Source organism: Centropristis striata, chromosome 13 (assembly GCF_030273125.1).
Source record: "Centropristis striata isolate RG_2023a ecotype Rhode Island chromosome 13, C.striata_1.0, whole genome shotgun sequence".
In the NCBI taxonomy this organism is placed as follows: domain Eukaryota; kingdom Metazoa; phylum Chordata; class Actinopteri; order Perciformes; family Serranidae; genus Centropristis; species Centropristis striata.
In genome coordinates, this window is record NC_081529.1 from 30350396 (window position 1) to 30372537 (window position 22142).

Consider the following 22142-nt stretch of genomic DNA (forward strand, 5'->3'; position numbering starts at 1 on the left):
CACCACAAAGGGCCTGATCCGTTTCTCTGCACTGACTGCCTCTTAGCTGTGCTCAACTTGCTTATAAGAAACCATCAAAATCAGAAAGAATTACAGACCGAAACATACATCTAGACCATGGGTCTAAAACTCGCGGCCCGCAGGCCAATTGCGGCCCTCGTGACGATATTTTGCAGCCCTCACCTTAATATGAAAGTTTAATGTGAGTTTTATATGAATGGCACTTTACCATGTTGTGTGTGGAAGGTCTCTTTAATTACTTTTTTGGGTAATTTTGTATCTTTTTTGGTAATTTTGTGTCTTTTTTTGGTAATTTTTTGTCTTTTTTAATAATTTTTTGTCCTTTTTTAATAATTTTGTGTCTTTTTTAATAATTTTGTGTATTTTTTGATCATTTTGTGTCTTTTTTGTAATTTTGTGGGGTTTTTTTCTAGTAATTTTGTGTCTTTTTTGGTAATTTTGTGTCTTTTACAATAATTGTGTGTCTTTTTTAGTAATTTTGTGTATTTATTTGGTAATTTTCTGTCTTTTTGGGTCATTTTGTGTCTTTTTTGGTAATTCTTTGTCTTTTTTGGTCATTTTGTGTCTTTTTTTTGGTCATTTTGATACTGCCTCCAGCGGCCCCCAGGTAATTTGAGTTTGAGACCCCTGATCTAGATATTTCTTCCACGGGGTCTCTCATTACAACAATAACAAAAGAAGGAATTCATGTCATTAAGTCTTAACTGATTAACAACCAGAAAAAAAATGAAAAATGTGTTAAAGTTTTATTCAGGTTACTTTTAGCAAGGTTTACTCATTGCTATGCCATTTAATTCTAGTTAAATGCCTCCCACAGAATTAGATTTGTTGTAGTAGCTAACCGGGACCTGGGTAGACACATAAAAGCCGTAGCCACTTTCAGATTCTGTTTTCTTTTTGTTAAAAATGTGGTGCTGGGTCACGTCTGCCAGCAAAACTGTGTGTAACCTGGAGCAGACCCCAAAGTTGTGAATGGATTCATTTAGTGAGTGAGAAAGTGAAGCTACAGTGGTCCAGTGATGCCCAGTAAAACAGGTGAGACACAGCGAGGTCCTGGGTCTAATCCAATTGAGCAAGGTTTGGTTCTGGAAGAGAGCGCTCAGCGTGAGCTTTAATACTTCAGACTGGTCCTGGTGTGCACACACACACGCACATAAACACACAGTCTAGTGCCCAATCAGGGCTACCAACCCAGCTCTTTAAAGATATAAAGGAGGTGAAGGACAGCAGGAGACTGTGGGCAGAGGGAAGGATAAAATCAGCTACAGCACATGTACAAAATCAGAGACGGAACAGAGGCAGCGGGAAGAAAACAAGGCAACAGATCACTGAGAAAAACAGTTATGAGAGAAAACAAATTCTGGGTAGACAGAGACACAAATCCAGGCCCGCTGTGCATCTACAGTATGAGCGAGGGAACACTGTGTTCTGTCAGTGTGCTGCCTGTAGGGCTGCCCGGTCCTGTTGACCTTGGGTATCACACTTAAACCGAGAGTGACCCCAAGTGCACTTGCGCCATAGAGACACACAGAGCTATAGAGAATCCCCTGAGCACACACACACACACACACACACACAGTCTCAGAATAAAAATCTGTGCAGTCTGTTGTTTACCTATGGTACAGTTCGTAGTGATTTTCCTCCGCTTTGGATTGTGTCGTAATAATTCTAGCTCCCTCTTGGTCGGCTCCCATGTTGTGTATTTCTCCCCTATGCCTGTGGATACACAAGAAATACAAACGTGACGACACTGAGATATCAGGTGGCCTTGTTTCAAAAGCTGCATTAAGTTCTCTGGGAGAAAAAAACAAAACGCTTTACCTTGCAATTTCCAGGCTTTCCTCTGTTCCTCTTTGGCAATCTGCTCCATTTCTTTGTCGTATATGTAGTCTTGACAGACAAAACAATATATTCCGCCGTATAATAAGTCTATCGCTGGAAGCGGAAAGGAGGGGAAGAGAGGGAGAAAGAGAGATTGCACCGTAATTACAAATAGATTTTTTTCACCACAGTAACACACATTGGGTTTTATTTTGCTGTCCAACCTTGCTGGCACAGCCAGCCTCAAGACAAGTGATTTTCTGTGCCCTTCATTTTCCACTCACTGCAAAATGTTTCCATCTCATTGTCTGCATCGAGCAATTATAAAAGATATGAAGGGAGTAGTGATGGAATAGGTGTATTTTTTTCCCACCCCCACCTGGGCTTTCAACTAACACACCATCCTCTTCCATTCTGAAACTCCACGGCAACAATATCTCAGCTCTGTTGCCGTGACAACCCTATTTTTAGCTTAACTGGACATTTTTCTGTTTTTGGTGCTACCCACATTGAGAAAGTGAGCTAACACATCCTGTAGAAATACTGACTGCTGTATGAAATATTGCCGTCACAGTGCCATGCTTTGTATGTGTGTGAATGCGTTTCTTTGTGTGCAAGATAGGAGAACGTATAAAGAAATAAATCATGCGGGAAATAAATAATTATTGGATAACTCTGCCCTGAATAGGTTTCTATTCTTTGGACAACAGCAACCCGATTAAGAGAGAAAAATGAGACACAAGTTGTAGCAAGAGGAGGAAGATATAGACGATGTACTGCAGAAGATACAGGCATGATTTCATCAATCTTGCTCACTTGAATGAAGGATGAGAGCAAAGAATGAGAGGATAGGGATGTGGAAGAAAAGAAGAAGATTTGAAAGGTGTTCAGAGTATGGATGCACCAATATATCAGCCAATATTCGCCTTGTTAACTCAGCCAATCTGTAAATGAGATGGCATTCACTGATGGCAGTGGCTGATGTTTATCTGATGTGTTGTATCAATTTTGTGCTGGCAAAATGTTTTGTTGGTTATTTGGGGGAGGACTCGGACAAAAACCCTCCTTTAAAACAGTCCAGTTATTTTTTTTTATAAGGAAGACTTATTTGCTTCCCTGGAGCAGAGGCATTAATAAAAAACAACAAAATAAAAAAAAAAAGACATTGGTATTGGCATCAGCTGTTGGGCAAATTGTTATTTTATGCATCAGTGTCAGCTAGGGTTGTCAAAAGTATCGGTACTTAAAAAAGTATTGATACTAAAACGTTGTATCCGGATACGATACTCATTTGCAAAAGTATCGAGTATCTGAAGCTTGTTATCATCGTTGCAGTTTATTTTCGCACAACTGTTTTTTATTGTAAATATTTAACCTGTGGCTCTGTTCATTTTTACATGTTGCATTTTTCTTGTTATTAAAAATATTTCTGTTAAATTTTGGGGTCTTTGTTTTTATCCTTGTGGTATCGAAAATGGTATCGAGTATTGAATATTTTCCTGAGTATCGGTATCGAGTTGAAAATTTTAATATCGTGACAACCCTAGTGTCAGCCCAGAAATTCAAAATTGAGCATCCCGAGTCCAGAGAATGAGGTAGCTAGAAAAAGCACAGGGTGAAGATATGAAAAAAGGTCCTAAGGAGTGAATTTGTTAGAAAAGGAGAGAAAGACGTAAAAAGGAGTGCTGAAAAGGGAGCTTGCTATCTAGCAGACAGGGAGTTTGGATTAATTTGATTAGAGATGGAGAAGAACAGAGCGCCAGTGTCAGAGAGGCTCCTGTGGAAAGCTCAAAGGTAATTAACACTGTGGCTGTGCACTTGGGGTGGGTATGTGTGTGTGTGTGTGTGTGTGTGTGTGTGTGTGTATAACCCAAATGTTGAAATGCATTAAATCAATTAAAGCTGTTCAGACAACTACAAGCCACCCTACCGGGTTCCATATTTAGTTGTTCTCGTCAGGGTAATATCAAAATCCTGCTCATTAGTGTCATTATCTTATTTAGCATAATTAGAATACAAGGTTGAAGGTAGGCTTTCTAGTAGCTGTGGATTAGCGATGTCTACTCCTCCCTCGCTGCTGTATGAAAGGGAGAGTACCAACTTAAGCCCGTGACATTTGACTGGCTAAGGCGCTCCCACCAGAATGGTAATGTGCTGCGGTTAGAGTGAGGTTCAGCTCCCGGTCTGCTCAGAGGAGGAAGTTGCCCAAAGTAATGCTGTAATCCTTTTCTGATAATAGCTGATGCTGCAGTGGGCCGCAGGGGTGCATGTGAATGTGAGGACTGACGTGATGGGACTGAGCCTTGGACGCAGGGAGGGACAATATATTCACATCCTCATTCATCCGCTATCATTTCAGCCCTATTGTGAGATTTATTTTTGAATGCAGAGAGCTATGACACACAATTCGTTGCTGTTGCCGTTTAAACCACAAAGCAATTCAGATTTTTTCTTTTCTTACACAGTTGAGTGACTTACCTAGATTGTGTCTCTTGTTTTTTGCGTGCTCGTGGATGTGTTTCTTCGTAAAACAGCCAAAAAAGACACAGTAGAGACAAGAGTGGAGTCGGTTCAGGTGAGCGCCACACATGTGACAGATACACGACTTGGCCTGGAAAGAAAGAGCCAAAAGAGAAAGGGGGTGGGGGGGGTGGGGGGGGGGGATTGAGAGCAAAAAAGAAGAGGACAGTCAGTGTGGTGAGAAAATCCTCTGCAGTAGGACAGAGCCCTGAGCAACACTGTAGAGTGGTGTAGGCAGTCAGGGTGGAACATCCTGCCAGCTGAATCAGATTTCTATCTTCCAGTCAGTCACACAAACACTTCGGAGGACACGGTGCTTGAATAGACCTGATATGAAGACAGACTAAAGATTGCTGGGCCTGTTGACAAATTCAATGCAGTTGAATAACAACATATTTCCACACCGAATCTCTCGCTCTGTAACACATGCAGGGCATGATGGGATTTAATGCTTGGCAGGCACACTGGAGAAGGCAAGCAGAATTTGTCTGAAGTACACACTAAAAGCAGCTGGAGTGTGTGTAATTGGTTTGACTACAGTACCCAGAGGTAAGCGGAAAAATTGAACATTAGAATGCCTGACATCTTCTGCAAACCTGCCATAAATGAGCTCTACAGGGGCCGCAGAGGAGCACAGGTCCCGTCTTATACACAAGTCACATTACGTTCGGTGGTTACACTGTGTATTTGCAAAAGTTTTACGACATTCATGAGACAGAGGAGTCCAGAGAAGGATTGGCCATTCCTGAGTAGAGAAATATGGCAAGATAGGTGAGAGCAAAGATTAACTGAAAATAGTGTGGCAGACAAGTGTGGACACGGTGAAGATTGTTACAAATTCTGGAGAAATATGACACAGATGCTGTGTGAGGACTTGCACTCATGTACACTTAGTTTGAGACTTAATAACTGCATTATGAAGACCTTTAGACTATCAGACAGCTTTTACATTTAGCACAAAAACCCTGTCCCTTTCAAACAGGTGTCAAAAACAGGCTAAGCTAATGCTAATGCACACAACCATATAGCCTGTACTTATGTGAGGCCTATGTTGCTGTGTACAGACAGCTAATCCTGTGGTGGAACTGCATGAGGTGACAATTAGAGGTCGACCGATATATCGGGCCGATATTTGCTTTTTTTAGTTGTATCTGCATCGGCCCATATGTGCGTGCGTTTGCCAATCAATTAGCCCATTTCAATGAGCCAACACCAAGCAAGGCTCGGTGAAACATCTGCCATTTGCTGGTGAGCTGCTGCTGATACCGGAAAAAAGAAAACACATAAAAAATGTGGATCATCTGAGGCGCCACCACCTCGAGGCCTAGAACAACATACACATTGTTTGCTATCCAACTGTTAATATGTTTTGTTTGATTTGTTAATGAATGATTCTTTATTATTGTGTCATTTTAATCATGTAAATGGAGGGAGAAAAGGCAATATCGGCTTCAAGAATCGGCCCCAAAAAAAATCAGCAGCACATATCGGTGATTGGTTAAGACTGATGTCAAAATAATCGGTATCAGGCATAAAGAACCCGTATCGGTCGACCACTAGTGACAATGTTCATATAAGCATCTGAAGATTTGATAAAACTAGTTAAGGCTGTACCAAATTTCCTTATTTAATATTCAAAGCTTCTATCTGGGTTTTTGAATGGAGTTTCAGATGTCTGTCGTCATATTTTTTGACGTCATCACCCTAAAAAAAAACAACATAATCCTTGAACAAAATCCTCAATTTGAAAAAAAAGTGTTGAGAGCTGCTGTCCACTTTCCTCCCAGCAAAGTCTCCTCGCGGCCAGGAATGATCTGGATCACAAGAGTCGGAAACAGACCTACGCAGCCACCACTGGAATGTAATTCTCCAAATACTCTAATACCGGTGCTAATAATATACTAATAAAATTAGGTTAGTCCTAATCTTTATCTGCAGAAATAACAGGTTTAAACAGACAAAAATACACATGAAAAAAGGCATTGCAGGATACAAATGTTAATTTTAAATTTGGATGTCAATGTTATGAATGAAGCTTTACACTATTCGGTACAAGCCTAAAGGTAGTATTAGGAATTCTTGCATTTTACTTGTGACCCTCTAACAAATATATAGTATTTAGTAGGGGTGTGACGATACTCTCAGCTCACGAGACGAGATTTTAAGAAAACTACAATGACACAATATATGACTGGACCAACAGACTTTTATTTAACCGAGTTGCATATGCATTTTGAAATGTTTTATTATAACTCTTTACATGCATGATGTAAGCATGAGCTTTTAATAAACTTCTTCTTCCACAAATTGAAACTAAAACTAAAATGTATAAAAGTTAAAATGAGATAAATAAAAAATAAAAAACCCCAGAGGGATTAATGAGACCCCGGAGGTGACTTATGGTTTTCGATCGTCGCATAGTCGCTTAGCAACAGTTTCGACCGTGATCACATACACAACGGATTATACACAGGAGATTCAACTGTGGCCGCCGTCGCTAACTGCACAACATCAGCAGCTGATCAAAACAAAGCAGCATGGCTAATTATCATAAACATAGCAATCTTGAATTAACCGGCCTCGCTAACTGTGTACAGAGTGTCCGATGCTTGTTGTAAACAAACAGAGATCACTAAGTGAACACCTCCTGCAGCAGCAGCACATACACACTGTACTGCTACAGAGCTAACTGTTAGCCTATTAGCAGGACTGTGCCACTTCGATTTGTTCTTACTCTTCTTAACGAGCTGCCGGCCCCTGCAACGTCATTCTGGCTGCTTGCTGCTTCCCCTCTTTCTCCTCCTCTTCTTCTCATTTTACTGCCCCCACAGATCACAAATAGAAGTTTGGATAACTCACAAATCTCGCAAAACTGATTTTTAGTGGGATGAGAAATATCGTTGAGTTTAATCTCGCGAGATCTCGTGCCACAAGATCTCGTCAAACCCCTAGTTTTTAGACTACACAACTACGTCAGGAAATGCAAAATCTTTTAGCAGAGCTTACACTCATAATTCATTCACCATACAGATCTGTCTGTAATGTAGTCTGCGATGCTGCTTTGAGAAGGAGAAATTGAATAAGAGAGGAAAGACAGAGCGATCTAATCAAAGCCTTTCAGGGTGCAGACCATGCCGCAATGAGTCGCCCACTCATACAGAGAAGACAGAGGGAAAGTAGGTGTGAATGCAAAGGTGAAGAGAAACAAAATGAGAAAGAAAACTATTGGCTAGATTTACCAGGTTTCAGTTTCTGGTACACTGTGTGGAACTCGGAAGAAAGACTCACACACTCCTACACACGTTGTTGAAGCTACTGGACAGAAACTGCACAGCATTGTCTGCTTTTGACTAGATACAATAGAATAACCTGACACCATATGAACAACATAAAGCATATTGTTGTAGAGAAATAAAAGAGGTTGTGCCAGTCAGTTTCACCTTCTTCTCTCTGGATGACACATAGCACACTAAAAATTATACCATTTGTGTGGTATAATCAAGCGATGACTAACTCTAAATAATTCATGGGATAACTTTAAACCTCAACATTCCAGGCCACAACACTTTAGGTTAATTTTATCATTTAACCAATACAAATGGTGAGAACAAAGGATTTGCAACATAAAATATCGTTTGAAGTGGGCCACCATAATGAGGCCAATACTATGATATAGGGCTTAGTGATGAAGTCATTCTTGTGGTTGGTGAATAAAGTTCTTTTTCCATCACTCATTCCAGCCAAGACATACGTTTTTGTTCCAAAGTTCAAATGTTCCATCAAAACTTTCCATCCATAGTCTACATCTTATTAGGGATTATCACAATTCTCTTAATCAACAATTTGATTATACTTTTGATGTTAAGGTCACAATCCCATTCAATTTTAGATTGAAACTTCGACACAAATGGCTATGCTGTATTTAGACTATCAAGTCTTGATTCCTAAAGATCAACATCTTATGTTTATACATGAACAATAACACCAATACTGCTGCTCTGAATCTTGATGTTACAATATCTGGTATATCTTCCTATGGGTCAAAATTCAGAAACAATCCATGATGTTTTAGCCACTACTCATTTCTACTGCCTGAAGATTTTTATACTTTTTAAGAAATAATAAAGCTCAACTTAAGATGGCTCTATAAAAAAAAAAAAGTTGAGTAACTCCATGTGCATTTCTTTAACCCATTTAAGCCGGGAAAGCATTACCGCATTTCTACCATTATGGGAAAGTGGATACGGCGTTTTGTAGTATTTGTAGTTTTTTCCACCCATTTTCGGTCTCTTGGCCAATGAAAGGCATCAGAATACATGTGGGGGTGTCGCAATGCAACATGGGACTTTTACAGAACTGAAATCACGGCGGAAGACAACTATATCGGAGGGAGCTCAGATATAACAGCTATAAGCTCATTTCATTTCTATCTGCTACAGAGGCTGAAAATCTATTATTTAGTAGGTGTTGACACTTCAGTTGAATTTCCAGAAAAACTTCAGGTTTTGCAGGCATTTTTTCCAGGCGTTTTAGGCCTAAATGGGTTAAATAAAAACTTTGACTGTTCTTTATGTGAAAAGACAGAATGGTTTTCAAGAAAGAATCATTTTGTGACGGTAGAGATCTGAATTGGGCCAAACGCTGGGATGGCTCATCAGTGTGAGTGGGTGGAAATGGTCAGAAATTGTCAACGAGCAGATGGGTGCTAGATTGAGATAACAGTCTTGTGCAGACTTCTATTGGTATGTAGGCATTGGCAGGGAGTACCAGAGGTAATTGATTATTAATTAGCTTATATTCTGGTAGGCTAGGGACATAAGGGTTACATGAAACAGGCACATGCTAGCACGTATTGCCGCAGAGATAGGCTGCAAAACTCACAGTCGGGTCTGTGTTTTGGCTGAGCATTAGTAGGCGTAGGCTGGATTGTGATGACATTGCAGTAGAGGGGATATTCAGGGTCGCAGACACTAAGCTCTGTTTTTATTCATATTGGTCTGTTAGCCGGCCAGCTCTGAATGGGCAGAACCAAATCAGTGAGAGGTGCTCATCCAAGAAGGATGTATGGTAAGTGATGGGGAGCCAAGTGTTGACTGTCACTAAATTCAACCAAATCTACAACAGACTCTTTCATAATATATTTAGGCCTAAAACGCCGGAAAAAAATGCCTGTAAAACCTATGGCCGATTTTAAAATAACCCCCTAAATCCTGAAGTTTCTCTGGAAATTCAACAGAAGTGTCAACGCTTCCTACTAAATAATCAATTTTTCAGCCTCTGTAGCAGATAAAATGACCTGTTATATCTGAGCTCCCTCCGCTATAGTTGTCTTCCGTCATGATTTCAAAGTTCTGGAAAAGTCCCATGTTGCATTGCGACACTCCCACATGTATTCAGATGCATTTCATTGACCAAGAGACCGAAAATAGGTGGAAAAAACTACAAATACTACAAAATGACGTATCTGCTTTCCCGGCTTTAATGGTAGAATAACACAACAGTGCCCCCGGTTTTAATGGTAGAAATGTGGTAATGCTTTCCCGGTTTAAATGGGTTATAGGCAGAGCTTGTGTCATTCACAAATGTGTACCAGGATATATGCATTAGTGAAAGATCTTTTTTTTTTTTAAAGGAGGACCGAAACAGTGTTGTTGTCCTCTATCCACGGCCATTGCACCAGGAATCCAAGTCAAAAACAAGAAACCCTGCCAATACCACGCCTTGCCCTCCCCCTCCACTGCCACAACACCCCTTTAGCCGACAGAAAATCTATCTCTCCTCCAGGCCCCCCTCTGTTTCCCTTTCCTCTCCCTCTCACCATGGTTCACGGGCTGTCTACTCCTCAGTGTCAGCAGTCCTGCCTTTCTCTGCGCCCAGGGCTTTTAATGTTCTATTAGATCAGCTATTGATCAGCCGCTGGCTCAGATGACTGGAACAAGTGTCGGACAGGTAGCAAGCTCACGTTCGTGCTGCGCTAGGTTGTATCTCCCATCTGGGATGCGCTCTTTGAGGCAAGTTAGGCTGGGCTCCTTGTCAAGGGGAATCACCCGCTAATGTACAAAGCTGCTGATTGATGGAAGAACAGATGCAGAAAGGCATTAGCTGGATGAATGGATCTCCAATACATCTTTAACGTGAGGATGAGATAGCATTACATGCTTTGTGAATCCACTGAGCGGCCTTCAGCTAACAAAGACACAAGTCCAACAGCTACAGTACAAGTTGTCCTGTGTTCTTGATCCAGCTGATTATATATAATTAATGGTCATACCTATTGGTAGCCACTTCATCCATTGTTTGTGGACTCTGGACTTGAAGCCTCAAGTTTAGCTTTTTGGCTGTCACATGCTTGTTTGTTTTTTTGCCTTCGCTATCTTGGCTTTTTGCAACCAATCCAACCGTATCTGGGACTAGAAAACAACCAAGTTATTAACTAACACTAGGTTAGCAAGGTAGCCACAGCCTAAAGCATACCCTGCTTTATCGTCTATTTTACAGTACATGAGACCATAATTTAAAAAAATGAACATCATGCTGTATTGGAGAAGACATGAAACTAGGGATTGAGACCATAAACTCATTTGGAAAATATTTACTGAGGTAATAAATCAAGTAAGTAATGTCATTTTTGTTTCAGATTTCTATAGCAGCCAGTAGAGTCGCCTCCTGCTGGCCATTAGAAAGAATACAGGTTTAATGCACTTCCTCATTGGCTTCACTTTTCAGGCCCTGAGGTTGCTGCTTTGTGCATACATATAAATCTTAATAAAGTACCATCCATATTCACTTTCTCCATCTTCTACTTTGTTATTTCAAAGTCACTACATTACTCCTACCTCAGCATTTAGGTTAATGCATTCATATATTCAAACAGAGCCAGTAATGTGATGAGCTGTAACTGAGGAGGAGAGAAAATGACGCTGACGATTATGATGTGGACAAAGGTCTGGCTCTACTGAGCATGCTCCTGCCTCTGCAAAGAACAGGCCGGGGAGGGGACGGGAGAGAGTCAATACAGGGTAGAGAGCACGGCTATATGAGAGCAGTGACTCACCAGGCCGCCTCACACTCATGAGCCTGTGCATGCCTACACACATGCTCGTAAATCAACAAAATTAACAATGGCTGACATGCATACTGCACGCTATAAATATGCATAAAAAGACACGCAGAATCCCTCCAGAAGTTTAAACACAGGCATTTTTAGACATTTGCTATGAGTACTCACACACACACAGTCCTTTCTGATTCTCTAACTAATATGAACAAGCCGAGGGATGCTGGGGAAGGAGACGGATGGTGATGCTCCAGAACCGTGCTGCTGACTGACCCCGTGGGGCTGCAGCCTGTCAGTGCCTTGGCAGGATGATGTTGTTACCGCCTCCCCCCCCTCCTCACTTCCCACTATCCCCACATGACAATGCCTGGACTGCAAAATGCAGTCTCAGTCAGCAGCCCTGGAGACAAACACACAATACGAATCTTACTCTATTCTCTTTTCACTTCCGTCCCCCATCAGCTCATTGTAACCTCTGTTGACAACGACATGCTGTATGGTCTTTGCGCGAGATTGTATTCCCTCCTCGTCCAAATGAATCCGAGTTGCGGGAGAGATGAGGGATTGTTGGAGTGTGTGGTTTGGCCTCATACTGTCACACACCGCTATAAGGACATTATAGCTAAACCCTGAGTCCCAGCCTATGGAGCCTAGCTTCTTGCCATCTCCGGGAAAAGAAATAAAACTGAATAAAGTGTGGATGGAGTGGAACTAAGCTGAGATACTCACGGTGGAGTAGCTTTGATGCCATGATGAAAAAAAAATGTAGTTTGGTTGATGGCGCAGGGTTTGCAGCATATGGGATGGATCTACATAGGCGTGCATGTGTGAATCTGATTAAGATCACTTCATTGGGGAGAGAGAGGCTGTGCTTCCTATTTGATTTGAAGAGATCAGAGGGTGTAGGAGAGAAAATAGGAGGCAGTGAAGGGTTTTCACTCAGAAAAGTTCAGTGAAAATTATGGTTTATGGTGTTGTAGTAGTGTTACGATATGAGAAAATCATCTGGTCCCAGACTGGCTCCCTGTACACATGTTCAAAGCGGAGCTACACACCAAACACGCATGCTTTGAAAAGTGCCACACTGATTCATAAAAGCGTCGCACAAAGCCCCTTCACACAAGAGCACCAAGCCAACATTTATCCAATTCACCAGTGTGTAGACTGACCAAGGCTGCAAGAATGAGTAAAAACATTGACAAACATGTACGGCAAGAGGGAGGATCATGCAGAAGGCAGTGTGTTTGTGTTTGTCTGCACAGATGGTTAACAGCCTAGCTCCAGCTTAACAAAAGGGTGTGCGATCACTTGTCAAACCCTGCAGCTACCAGATGCCCACAACCACCCTGCTTCACCGAACGAAAACACATAAACACACACATCGAAGAGAGGCTGCTGATGTGAGTGACACTCTTTGAACTGGTCCCCTTGGACTCAAATCTCATCAGATCACAAGTTGATCAATCAGGGTCCACGAAGCCTGGAACATTACCTCCAGGAAAATCTATGAGCACTGCCTACAGAAAAGAGGCACAGTGGGGCTATTAGTGCACTGCAGAGTCTTTAAAAGAGAGTATATATCGAGCAGACCTGAGTAATAAATTATGTTGCAAGGGTCTAATGCCACAATCTCCATCTTTTCCACAAGGACAGAGAACCATTTCCAGAAAAAAAGGCCTAGTCCAAAGAAAAGCTGTCACTTGGGCCCAAGATTTTAACAATGGGGAATAATTGAGTGTCCACACTAGAAGAGATTGATTGCTTCTTGGTTTTGGGCTTGGCCGGCCCCTGGGGAGTGATTGACAGCTCATTAGCCAGATGGTGGTACTAAGGGGGGCTGGACAGCAGCCTCATTGGCTGGCTCAGGCCATGACCAGCATGCTTTGTTGCCGTGATGTCTTTCCAGAGCCTGTTGGACAGTCAAATGAGAGGTAGTTGAAGGGAGGCAAAAGAAGAGAAATGGTCAAGGGGAAAGATGGAGGAGAAAATCAGTCAAAGTGAACTTGTCAAGGGAGGCGGGGCGGAGAGGGGGGCTGGATGCAGCTTACACAGAGAGGAGCTTAATCAAAACGCAAAGTCATGCTCATCCTTCGGCACACACATTTTCATATTTAAGACTAACCCTCACCAAACCTTGTAAGCATACATGGCACATAATGTCTTAAGCTTTTATAACTTGAATATTTTTGTAAAAATGCTGCTTTTTTTGTTTCATGCCAATGTATTTTTCATGAGTCTTCTCACCATTACTGTCTCAAGTGTGCGTGTGCATAATAGCGTTGCATCTTTTTTACCAGGACTAGTCAACTGAAAGAGGCAATCCTTGTTGTAGATCATGGATGTATTATAATGAGAAATGCTCGCCTTGCATAAACACCCCCCAAATATTTTTTTTTGCCTCTGGGTTTACTTCTGCGTTATGCAGCCTACTGAATATGCACACTAGTGTTTCCCCCCGCAGGCCCTGCTGGCAAGTTCAGCCTCAGCCAATAGACTTTACATTGTGATGATGTTATAGATTTTTTTTTCCCCCCAATCACTTTTGTTGGCTCAAGGAAATTTTAGAAATATAAAGATCAATGGATCCAATTTATTTTTGAGATTAGCAGCTACACCATACAGTGTGTGGTTTGGTGCAGTCAAGATGCCATCAAAACCTTTAAAGTATGGCTATACTACAAGTCTTTGGCATCTGTAAAAAATAAATGTGGTAGTGGCATTTTACACAAATGTTTCCATTCACACGATGGGAATCTTTAAGGGTACTGGTATTGGTACTGGTACAATACCTAGTTGTAATTAAATATTACTAATGCAGAGATCAAGCTCTCAGTGGTTGGCAGTCTCCTTTAGCATCAAGGATGAAAGCACTGTGGTGGAGAACATCCAGCATGGGCAGTACAATGACAAAGACCTAAAGTACACTAAAGTGCCTTATACTAGGGCTGTACAATAATCAAATTTTAATCGTGATGACGATTTTGGCCGACACGATTAAATTAACCTGATCGTCAGCAATATTTCCATTTCTCTCCTGCATATCTAATCAAGCACTTTTTACACCAGGAGTCCACCAACTACCAGGTGTTGGACGCATAGTTAAGGTTTGAAGTTATGTAGCTGCCTAAATAAATAACAAGCAAGCTATAAGCCGGATGTGACCTAGTACTTAACGCAGCAACAACACACGCCATTTGTAAAAGCCGGCGAAGCAGTGTTGCCAACTTAGCAACTTTGTTGCTTTATTTAGCAACTTTTCAGACGTCCTTAGTGACAATTAAAAAAAAAATCGACTGGTAACAAGCGACTTTTTCTGCCTTTTGGAGATGCCTTTTTACTCTTCTAGTCCTCCTGCAGCAGTCTCTCCCAGCTGCAGAGCCGGAGGGGATATTAACCCCTTAGTGTCCAGTCTGCAAATTGCTAACAGGCTAACAGTTAGCTCTGTAGCAGTACAGTGTATATGTGCTGCTGCTGCAGGAGGTGTTCACTTAGCGATCTCTGTGTGTTTACAAAAAGCACTGGACACTCTGTGCACACACTAAAAACTGTTCCTATTGTTTGTTTAAAAGTAGTGCAATAAAAATACAGATGTTTTCCAGAACATGATGAATAATCGTGATTAATAATCGGGATCAAAATAATTGTGATTATCATTTTGGCCATAATCGTGCAGCCCTACTTCATACTGTTAAATAAGATACAGGGTATTTGTGGGAGGCTAGATTCTTTGAGTCTGAAAACTAGGGAAGGGGACACCACAAGGTGAAACACCAGGCCCATTACTTTGGGAGGAGGTTACAGACATTGTGCCATTTGTTTAGTCTGAGTCATTGAGCCACAGCCACAGTTGACTGACGGACCAAAAGCCACATTAGACAAGACCTGGGAGTGACAGAGCACACAGACATGGAAGAAATGGGTCTGGAAGGGGGCCAGAAACCAACGTCTGACATCACCAAACCTACTGAGTGTTGTCTGTGAGGAGGAGGGATGAGGGAAAAAGGATGGGATGGGAAAATGAGAGGATTAGAGGCTTTGCTCTGAATTTTACAGGATCTGAAAATTCACATGAAATACATAGAAAATTGGCATGACAGTTTAAGAACTCAGTGTATATTTTGTGTAATCTTTAAATTGTTGCGACCACAATAATATAAATATTAAAAGATTAACAATAAAAGCATTTCTGCACAAATTTAATGAGATAATCAAGAGGCAATGAGAATCGTGGGCTGACAAGGTTTGCAAATAGAATAAAAAAAGCGAAAGCAAGGAAAAGGAGGAAGAAAAAGCGTGGGAGTGAGCGCAGAAGAGGAACAAGCAAAGGGCTATGAAGAGGCTGGAGGAATAGATCCTGATGCTACAAACGTATGCTGATGAGTCAGGGAGCAGGCCTGTGATGTGATGGAGACTGATCTGACAAAGAGATCAGCTCACAGCACAGGAATCAGCCGCTCTCTGGGATTGGCTGTGTCTCAGTGAATTGTGTGTATGTGTGTTTGTGAAGTAGGAAGAACAGGAGGGAGAAAAGAGTGACAGAAGGAAGTAAATGTGTCATCCTTAAAATTATATCCATTTCCCTGCCTCTGAAATTCCAGGCAACATCTAGCGAACGATTTCTCTGTCATCTTGCCTCATCGCAAGCAGAAAGCGGGTTTGCACTTGTGGGAAAAAGGGAGGGTATGGTTCCTCTGATCATATATGATTTATCAAAACTAGAAGATAAAACAGGCTGACTTCAGTCAGCTCTCTAATCACGACCCTTACCCCTTTAATCAAAGTGACAGCCAATTCTTCAAAGAAGTTATGGCTGTAAAATTCCACCAGCCCCACCCACTCTGCTTTCATCTCATCCAATTTCAACTCAACCTAAGATAATAGCTCTGGTTTAACTGCATGGCAGATTCCTTCATGGCGGCAGTGTTTTAGTAGACAGAACCTCCTCTTATAGTAAATAAATTCTACTGCTGGATGGAGCAGCGCACAAAAATAAATAACCATGACCTTCATGAATATTCACACAATCCCTCCACTACCATAGCCATTGACAAACTATGAATTATGAATATGACTGGAGTTGGGCGAAAAGAGGAATGAATTAAACGGTTAAAACCAAGCACAGGTTTCTATCTCTGGGGTGTGTCTTCTGAGCAGGTCTGCTAAAATGGCACATGGTAATCTGGTGTAATATGAGTCTCAACTAAGAGAGGAAGCATAAGTAATCTGTTCAGACAAAGACACACTTAGGCTCACGTGCCATACTCAAACAATTGCTCACTAGACTCAACAAACACACACTCACAGCACAATAATAATAAATTAGACTGGAATTACAGTAAGGACCCAGGAAGCCTGAAGAGGAAGTAGATCAGAACAATAGTTCATCCTCTGCAATCTGGAATGGGGTCGATTTTTGTAACATGACACAAACTGACAGACTACGGTGGGTGTAGCCCCTCGGGCTATATGTGGCACATAGCACACCTCAACCAGAACAGAATATAATGAAGCAATGAATGCAAAGAACAAAACCATGTAAGATTCTAAATCCATTAACACCAAAGAGAAAACACTACTGCACACTTCTCTCTTTTTTTTTTTTATATCTCCCTTAGTGGGAGCTCATTCTGCATTCAATTATTTTCTCCATGGAGTATTTGTGTCATATACAATTATAAAACGATTCAGGAATAGTAAATGAGACGTGTTTACGCAAAAGGACATCGGACTGGAGGCCTGTAGGAGTCTACAACAATATCACATTTGTCACTAAGATAAATCCATAATTTATGTCTAACACTTGTGTGCCAGTTCCAAAGTGCATGCTGTCATACACTGCGGTAGTGTGAATCCACATGCACATCCCAATCTAATGGGGCATTTCATCTAGGACCAACACGCCAAAAGAATTATTATTAATTAATGTTTCCTAATTAAGGATAGCAGATCCCAAGCCACTCTGGGCTGTGATGTCATCTCTGCAAACTCCTATCTCTGGCACTCATTCTTCCATTTGTTACCCATGTGGGTTTCAAGATTGTGCATGCAGAGCAGGTGACAGATTTTCCACTAATGTCCCTGCACATTGCCTGGGAATTGATTTTAGCTTGAGGTAGAGAGGATGACAGCTTGCAGGGAGGCTGCTGAGGACGGACTACAGGAAAGGGAAAAAAGAAATGAGGGGGGAAAAAAGAGGTGACGAACAGCAATTCAGGATAAAAGGTGCAGGCTAATGAAACAAAGCCTAAATACAATGTGAAAATGCATTTTTTCTACCCCTCAGTCCCTGAATGGCAATGCCTTTCAACTTCCATCCATACAGAAGGTGCCTCTTTTACTACGTTGTGTGCCGCAATTACTGAGCTATTGTAAGACGAATATGCAGTAAGCAGTGCGGTGAAAAAGCTTTTTGTTTCGTCAACCATCCTGCCATTTAGAGCAGCCCTCAATACCACTGTCATCTGTTCAAATAACAATGTCCACACAGCATGGACAGATGCAGGAGTTGTATACCTATCTTTGTTCCACAATGTCAGGATACTAGGATGTGATGTTAAAAGGCGCCTATCTTATAATTCAGAGCTGAACAAAATCAAAGACTGCCTCACCTCAGGAGACTGCATTGCCTGTGTACCACTGGAGCAGCACTCCACCTGCTCTGCATGTCAGAGTAGTTAGGTGGTAAAGAGTATCGGTGAAGGGGGGGTGTGAGACTAAAGGCTCGTACTCCCACATAGCCATCCTGGAGTGCAATTAGGCAGTTGAGAAAACACTTCATTCACCAGACACACTCCCTTCTCTCTGTATCAGTCACCTGTACTGTCAGTGTCTGGGTCCAGATGCGCAGAGCGGCACCGCGAGGTACACGCCGCAACAGATGTTAGACAGCTGTTAAACAACAGAATCCTGTGCAAAGCTAAAAGGATGGCTCTTGTGAGCAAAACTGACTTTTAATGCTTTTTGTCAGGGAACTTTAATTGTAAACAACCGTATTCAGTAATGCAACAGCATGGTCACTTTACAGAAAATGGAGAAATTACATAGCTGCATTCCACAGAGGCTTCTTTTTACCTGCACTACAGCCACAAATATTCCCTTAAAAAATAAGATATATTTTTCAATGACAGGTCATAGCAAGGCCAACTGTCGGATATGTAAAATTACTTCTGTGCTCTACTTGTGAACACCTATGTCAGGTGAACTAGGAGGTCCTCATTTTTAAGATGACATGTACTGTTGGAGGACAGATCATAAAATGACAATGCAATCCATCCTCAAACTACCAATGGCAGCTTTTAAATGTACAGAAACCTGATCACGACAGCTGATCACGACAAAAAGTTTCAATATAAAAGGATCTTTGAATGCCATCTAACCTTGAGGACTATGACAGTGAGCAGGCTGGTATTCATGCAGCTCTCCACCACATACAGGGCATGGTAGAAAAGCATGCCTTGTAAGTGGTGATATTTCACCTTACCTTTCATAAACGGCCTGTGTTTCTCTCTATATGGCACTTTTTGTCAGAGGTAAATATTAGCATAAAACTGGTGATGCTGTTTGGAAACTGGATGCAATGCTTGTCATTTTAGCGCTGATGGTGCCGGGACAGCGAGGCTTTTAAAACTGATATAGAAATGGTTCTCCCAAATGGAAGCAAAAGGCCAGGTTTGTAACAGCTAAACACGCCTACGAAGTTGGCCAGAAAATTATGAATTTCTAAGCAGTGAGCAACAGAAAGCACCCCTGACCGGACTTATTCCCGCAACAGACTGACTGAGCTCCTGTTTATTGCATTCTTGTCAGGTAGAGTGTGAGAAAGAAACCAGACAGTCAATATTAACGTTCATCAAATGCTGGTAAAATTGTTGCAGTGTCACGCACTACGTTGTCCGATAGGCTTTTATAGGACTGTCAGATACATTTTCTGATGCTCTCTAGCACTGTTTGATTCTTAAGTACATCAGGGTGAAAAAAAAACATTACTAGAGACAATATGAACACTGTGTTTAAACCACAGCATGTCTCTTAAACACTGTACAAATAGAAGGGTCATCGACCATTTTGCACTAGCTATTTGCTTCACATGCTTGCAATGTAACTGAACTATGCTTTTGGCTGTTCTGCTCATAGTCCACCCTCCCACCTGGTAATCTCACTGGCTTTGACTGTGTATAACAGCAGACACAGGGATGGGGCTGAATTCTTCCGCTACGTAGGTTTACATCTAATATTCAGTCCATTAAATGAAAGGCACCGAGGCACACAGATAGGTGAGCAAGAGGAGAGAAAGCAAGCCAGCTCGTGAACTACAGTATGTCAGTGAAGATGAGGAGGGGATAAGCATAGACTCACCAGCTCTGTCCATCCTGCATCACCCTGAAGCACCTATTTTATCACAACGACATAAAAATGTATGACATATATAAGAAAAGCATGGATCTTTTAATGTAACAGTCAAGCAACCTACAAATGTTTTTAATCCACAGTGAAATTTGAGCTTCTATGGTTCTCAAAATGAGCATCATGGCACAAAAACAGAACAGAAAAACAAGTTTATGTTTTCAAAAAGTGGAGGGAAAGGATGGGGAAAGTGAAAGGAACTGCAACACAGTCTAGTGATGACATCACACAGTAAAGAGCTATTCGGAGCGGTGTAGGCCGAGAAGCTATGGGATAAACCCAAAAAGAAATTGGCAATGAACAAGGTTCATACACATTTTGAGTGGTCAAATTCAAGCACTTTTCAAGGACTTTCAAGGTTCATTTTCAAGCTTTTCCGGTATCTTACAACGATTGTAAGTTGCATGTTTTAGATGAGTACTTACATGCTAAACGGGGTAATTTCACTCAACCATACCGACAGCGATGGTTTTACACGTTTAACAACCAAAAGTACAGTTTGCTAATCTCAATATTCAATTTATCATTTTTTTTTCATTGAACATGTGATTATCTATAGTCAGATTGCAAGAGAAATACAGTAAGAATTTCATGCATTTTCAAGCACTTTATCCAAAATCCAAACACTTTTCAAACCTTGAAAACACAACATTAAAATGTAAGCATTTTCAAGGATTTCAAGCACCCGTATGAACCCTGAATGAAGTAATCAGCTGACGTGAGAGCATCCAAACTCGTGCGTGAATGGCCAATGCAGAAAAAAAAACCCTGACCTGGGCTGGCTGGGAGAGAACCGCTAACCTGTGGACCCAAAGTGTGCATGTGAGGAGACACAATGGGTCCATTTGGTGTGGTAATGTTAGCCCATGGCCACAACTCTCCTCAAACCCAAGTTTAGCCCATGCAGCTAACTGTTCAGCAATCACCAAACAGGATTGCTAAGCTAACCTAGCGCACGTCAAAAAAAGGCTAAATAATCGTTGCTTAAGCTATAAAAAGGAAATGAAACGTTACAGTTTGTAGCAAAGAAGCCAGCAGTCAGTCCCCGCAGCTGGGATAGCCGGTGATAACCTAGCTGGCTGGCTAACCCCAGTACTAGCAACAAGAGTGCAGTTTCCGTAGCTTTTTTTCCACCCAGTTCAGTGGTCGTGCTTCATGTGGGACATCATCTGCACTCCAGCCTTGTGTCTGACTGTGTCACATTAACATTATTTCACTTTTGTTTCTGAAACTAACGTTCCAGCTCCTGTGTTTTTACCTTGCGTCTCCTGGTCTCAGCAGTACCACTCCAAACAAAGCATTGGTAAATGACTCGAAGGTTTTGTTTCCAATTATCCACCTTATAGCCGTTCACATGGGAGCACCCGGCCGGACTCATGACAGACAAAACATTCAGTTTTTAGGGTTTTTAGGTGACAATGAAAAGCCTCCTGGATGATTCACTTAGCTAGCTAACTAGCTAGCTCGAACAGTCTGTCCAGAAATGGTTTCCGTTTGGAAATGGGACAATCGCTGTAGTATCCAAAATGCTCCTCGGGCATCTGACAAACACGCTCTTTGATTAACTAGCTACACATCAGTTCATGGAGGCATCTGACGGAATGATCACTCCACTAAAATGTCTGCTCCCCTTGCTGTTTTGACAGTTGCCTTTTCCTTCAACATTAGCTCCACTTCCACTCTCACGATTAGTTAGCTTTCTTTCTCTAGTTAGCCTGCTAACACTCAACTACAGCTTCACAATGCCCGCCCAACGTGCACCGTGATTTGCCAACACAAAGACGTTACGTCACCACGTTGGTTTTGGAGTACGTGAGTTGCGCTTGGTTTGGACACCGGCGTGTTCCGCATGGGTGTTTTTTAATTTAAACCAGGGGTCTCAAACTCAAATTACCTGGGGGCCGCTGGAGGCAGTATCAAAATGACCAGAAAAAGACACAAAATGACAGAAAAAAACTAAATTACTTAAAAAAGACACAAAATGACCAAAAAAAGACCCCAAATTAGTAAACAAAAAAAAGACACAAAATGACCAAAAAAATACACAAAATTACAAAACAGACAAAAAATGACCAAAAATTACACATAATTACCAAAAAAAAGACACAAAATTGTAAAAAAAAAAAAAAAAAACAGACACAAAATGACACATAGAAGACATAAAATGACAAAAAAAGACACAAAATTACAAAAAAGTAATTAAAGGGACCTTCCACACACAACACGGTAAAGTGCCATTCATATACAACTCACATTAAACTCTCATATCAAGGTGGGGGCCACAAAATATCGTCACGAGGGCCGCAATTAGAACCTCATA

At 41.5% G+C, this 22142-nt stretch overlaps 1 protein-coding gene across 3 annotated transcripts in view; it reads right to left on the minus strand.

Annotated features, from left to right (window-relative positions):
• LOC131982728 (ubiquitin carboxyl-terminal hydrolase 22-like) overlaps nt 1-21606 on the minus strand; it is a 35795-nt gene extending 14189 nt beyond the window's left edge. Inside the window, exons 1-5 of one of the 3 annotated variants that reach the window (XM_059347298.1) lie at nt 21081-21606; nt 19775-19807; nt 4321-4453; nt 1843-1956; nt 1636-1737 (exon numbers count right to left, since the gene is read on the minus strand). In XM_059347298.1, coding sequence (XP_059203281.1) covers nt 1636-1737; nt 1843-1956; nt 4321-4453; nt 19775-19807; nt 21081-21200 — 502 coding nt within the window. In that variant the 5' untranslated portion in view covers nt 21201-21606. Of the gene's footprint in view, nt 1-1635; nt 1957-4320; nt 4454-19774; nt 19808-21080 lie in introns of all 3 variants that reach the window. The other 2 variants (XM_059347299.1, XM_059347297.1) reach the window with 2 other exon arrangements.
• Nucleotides 21607-22142: the final 536 nt, after the last annotated feature.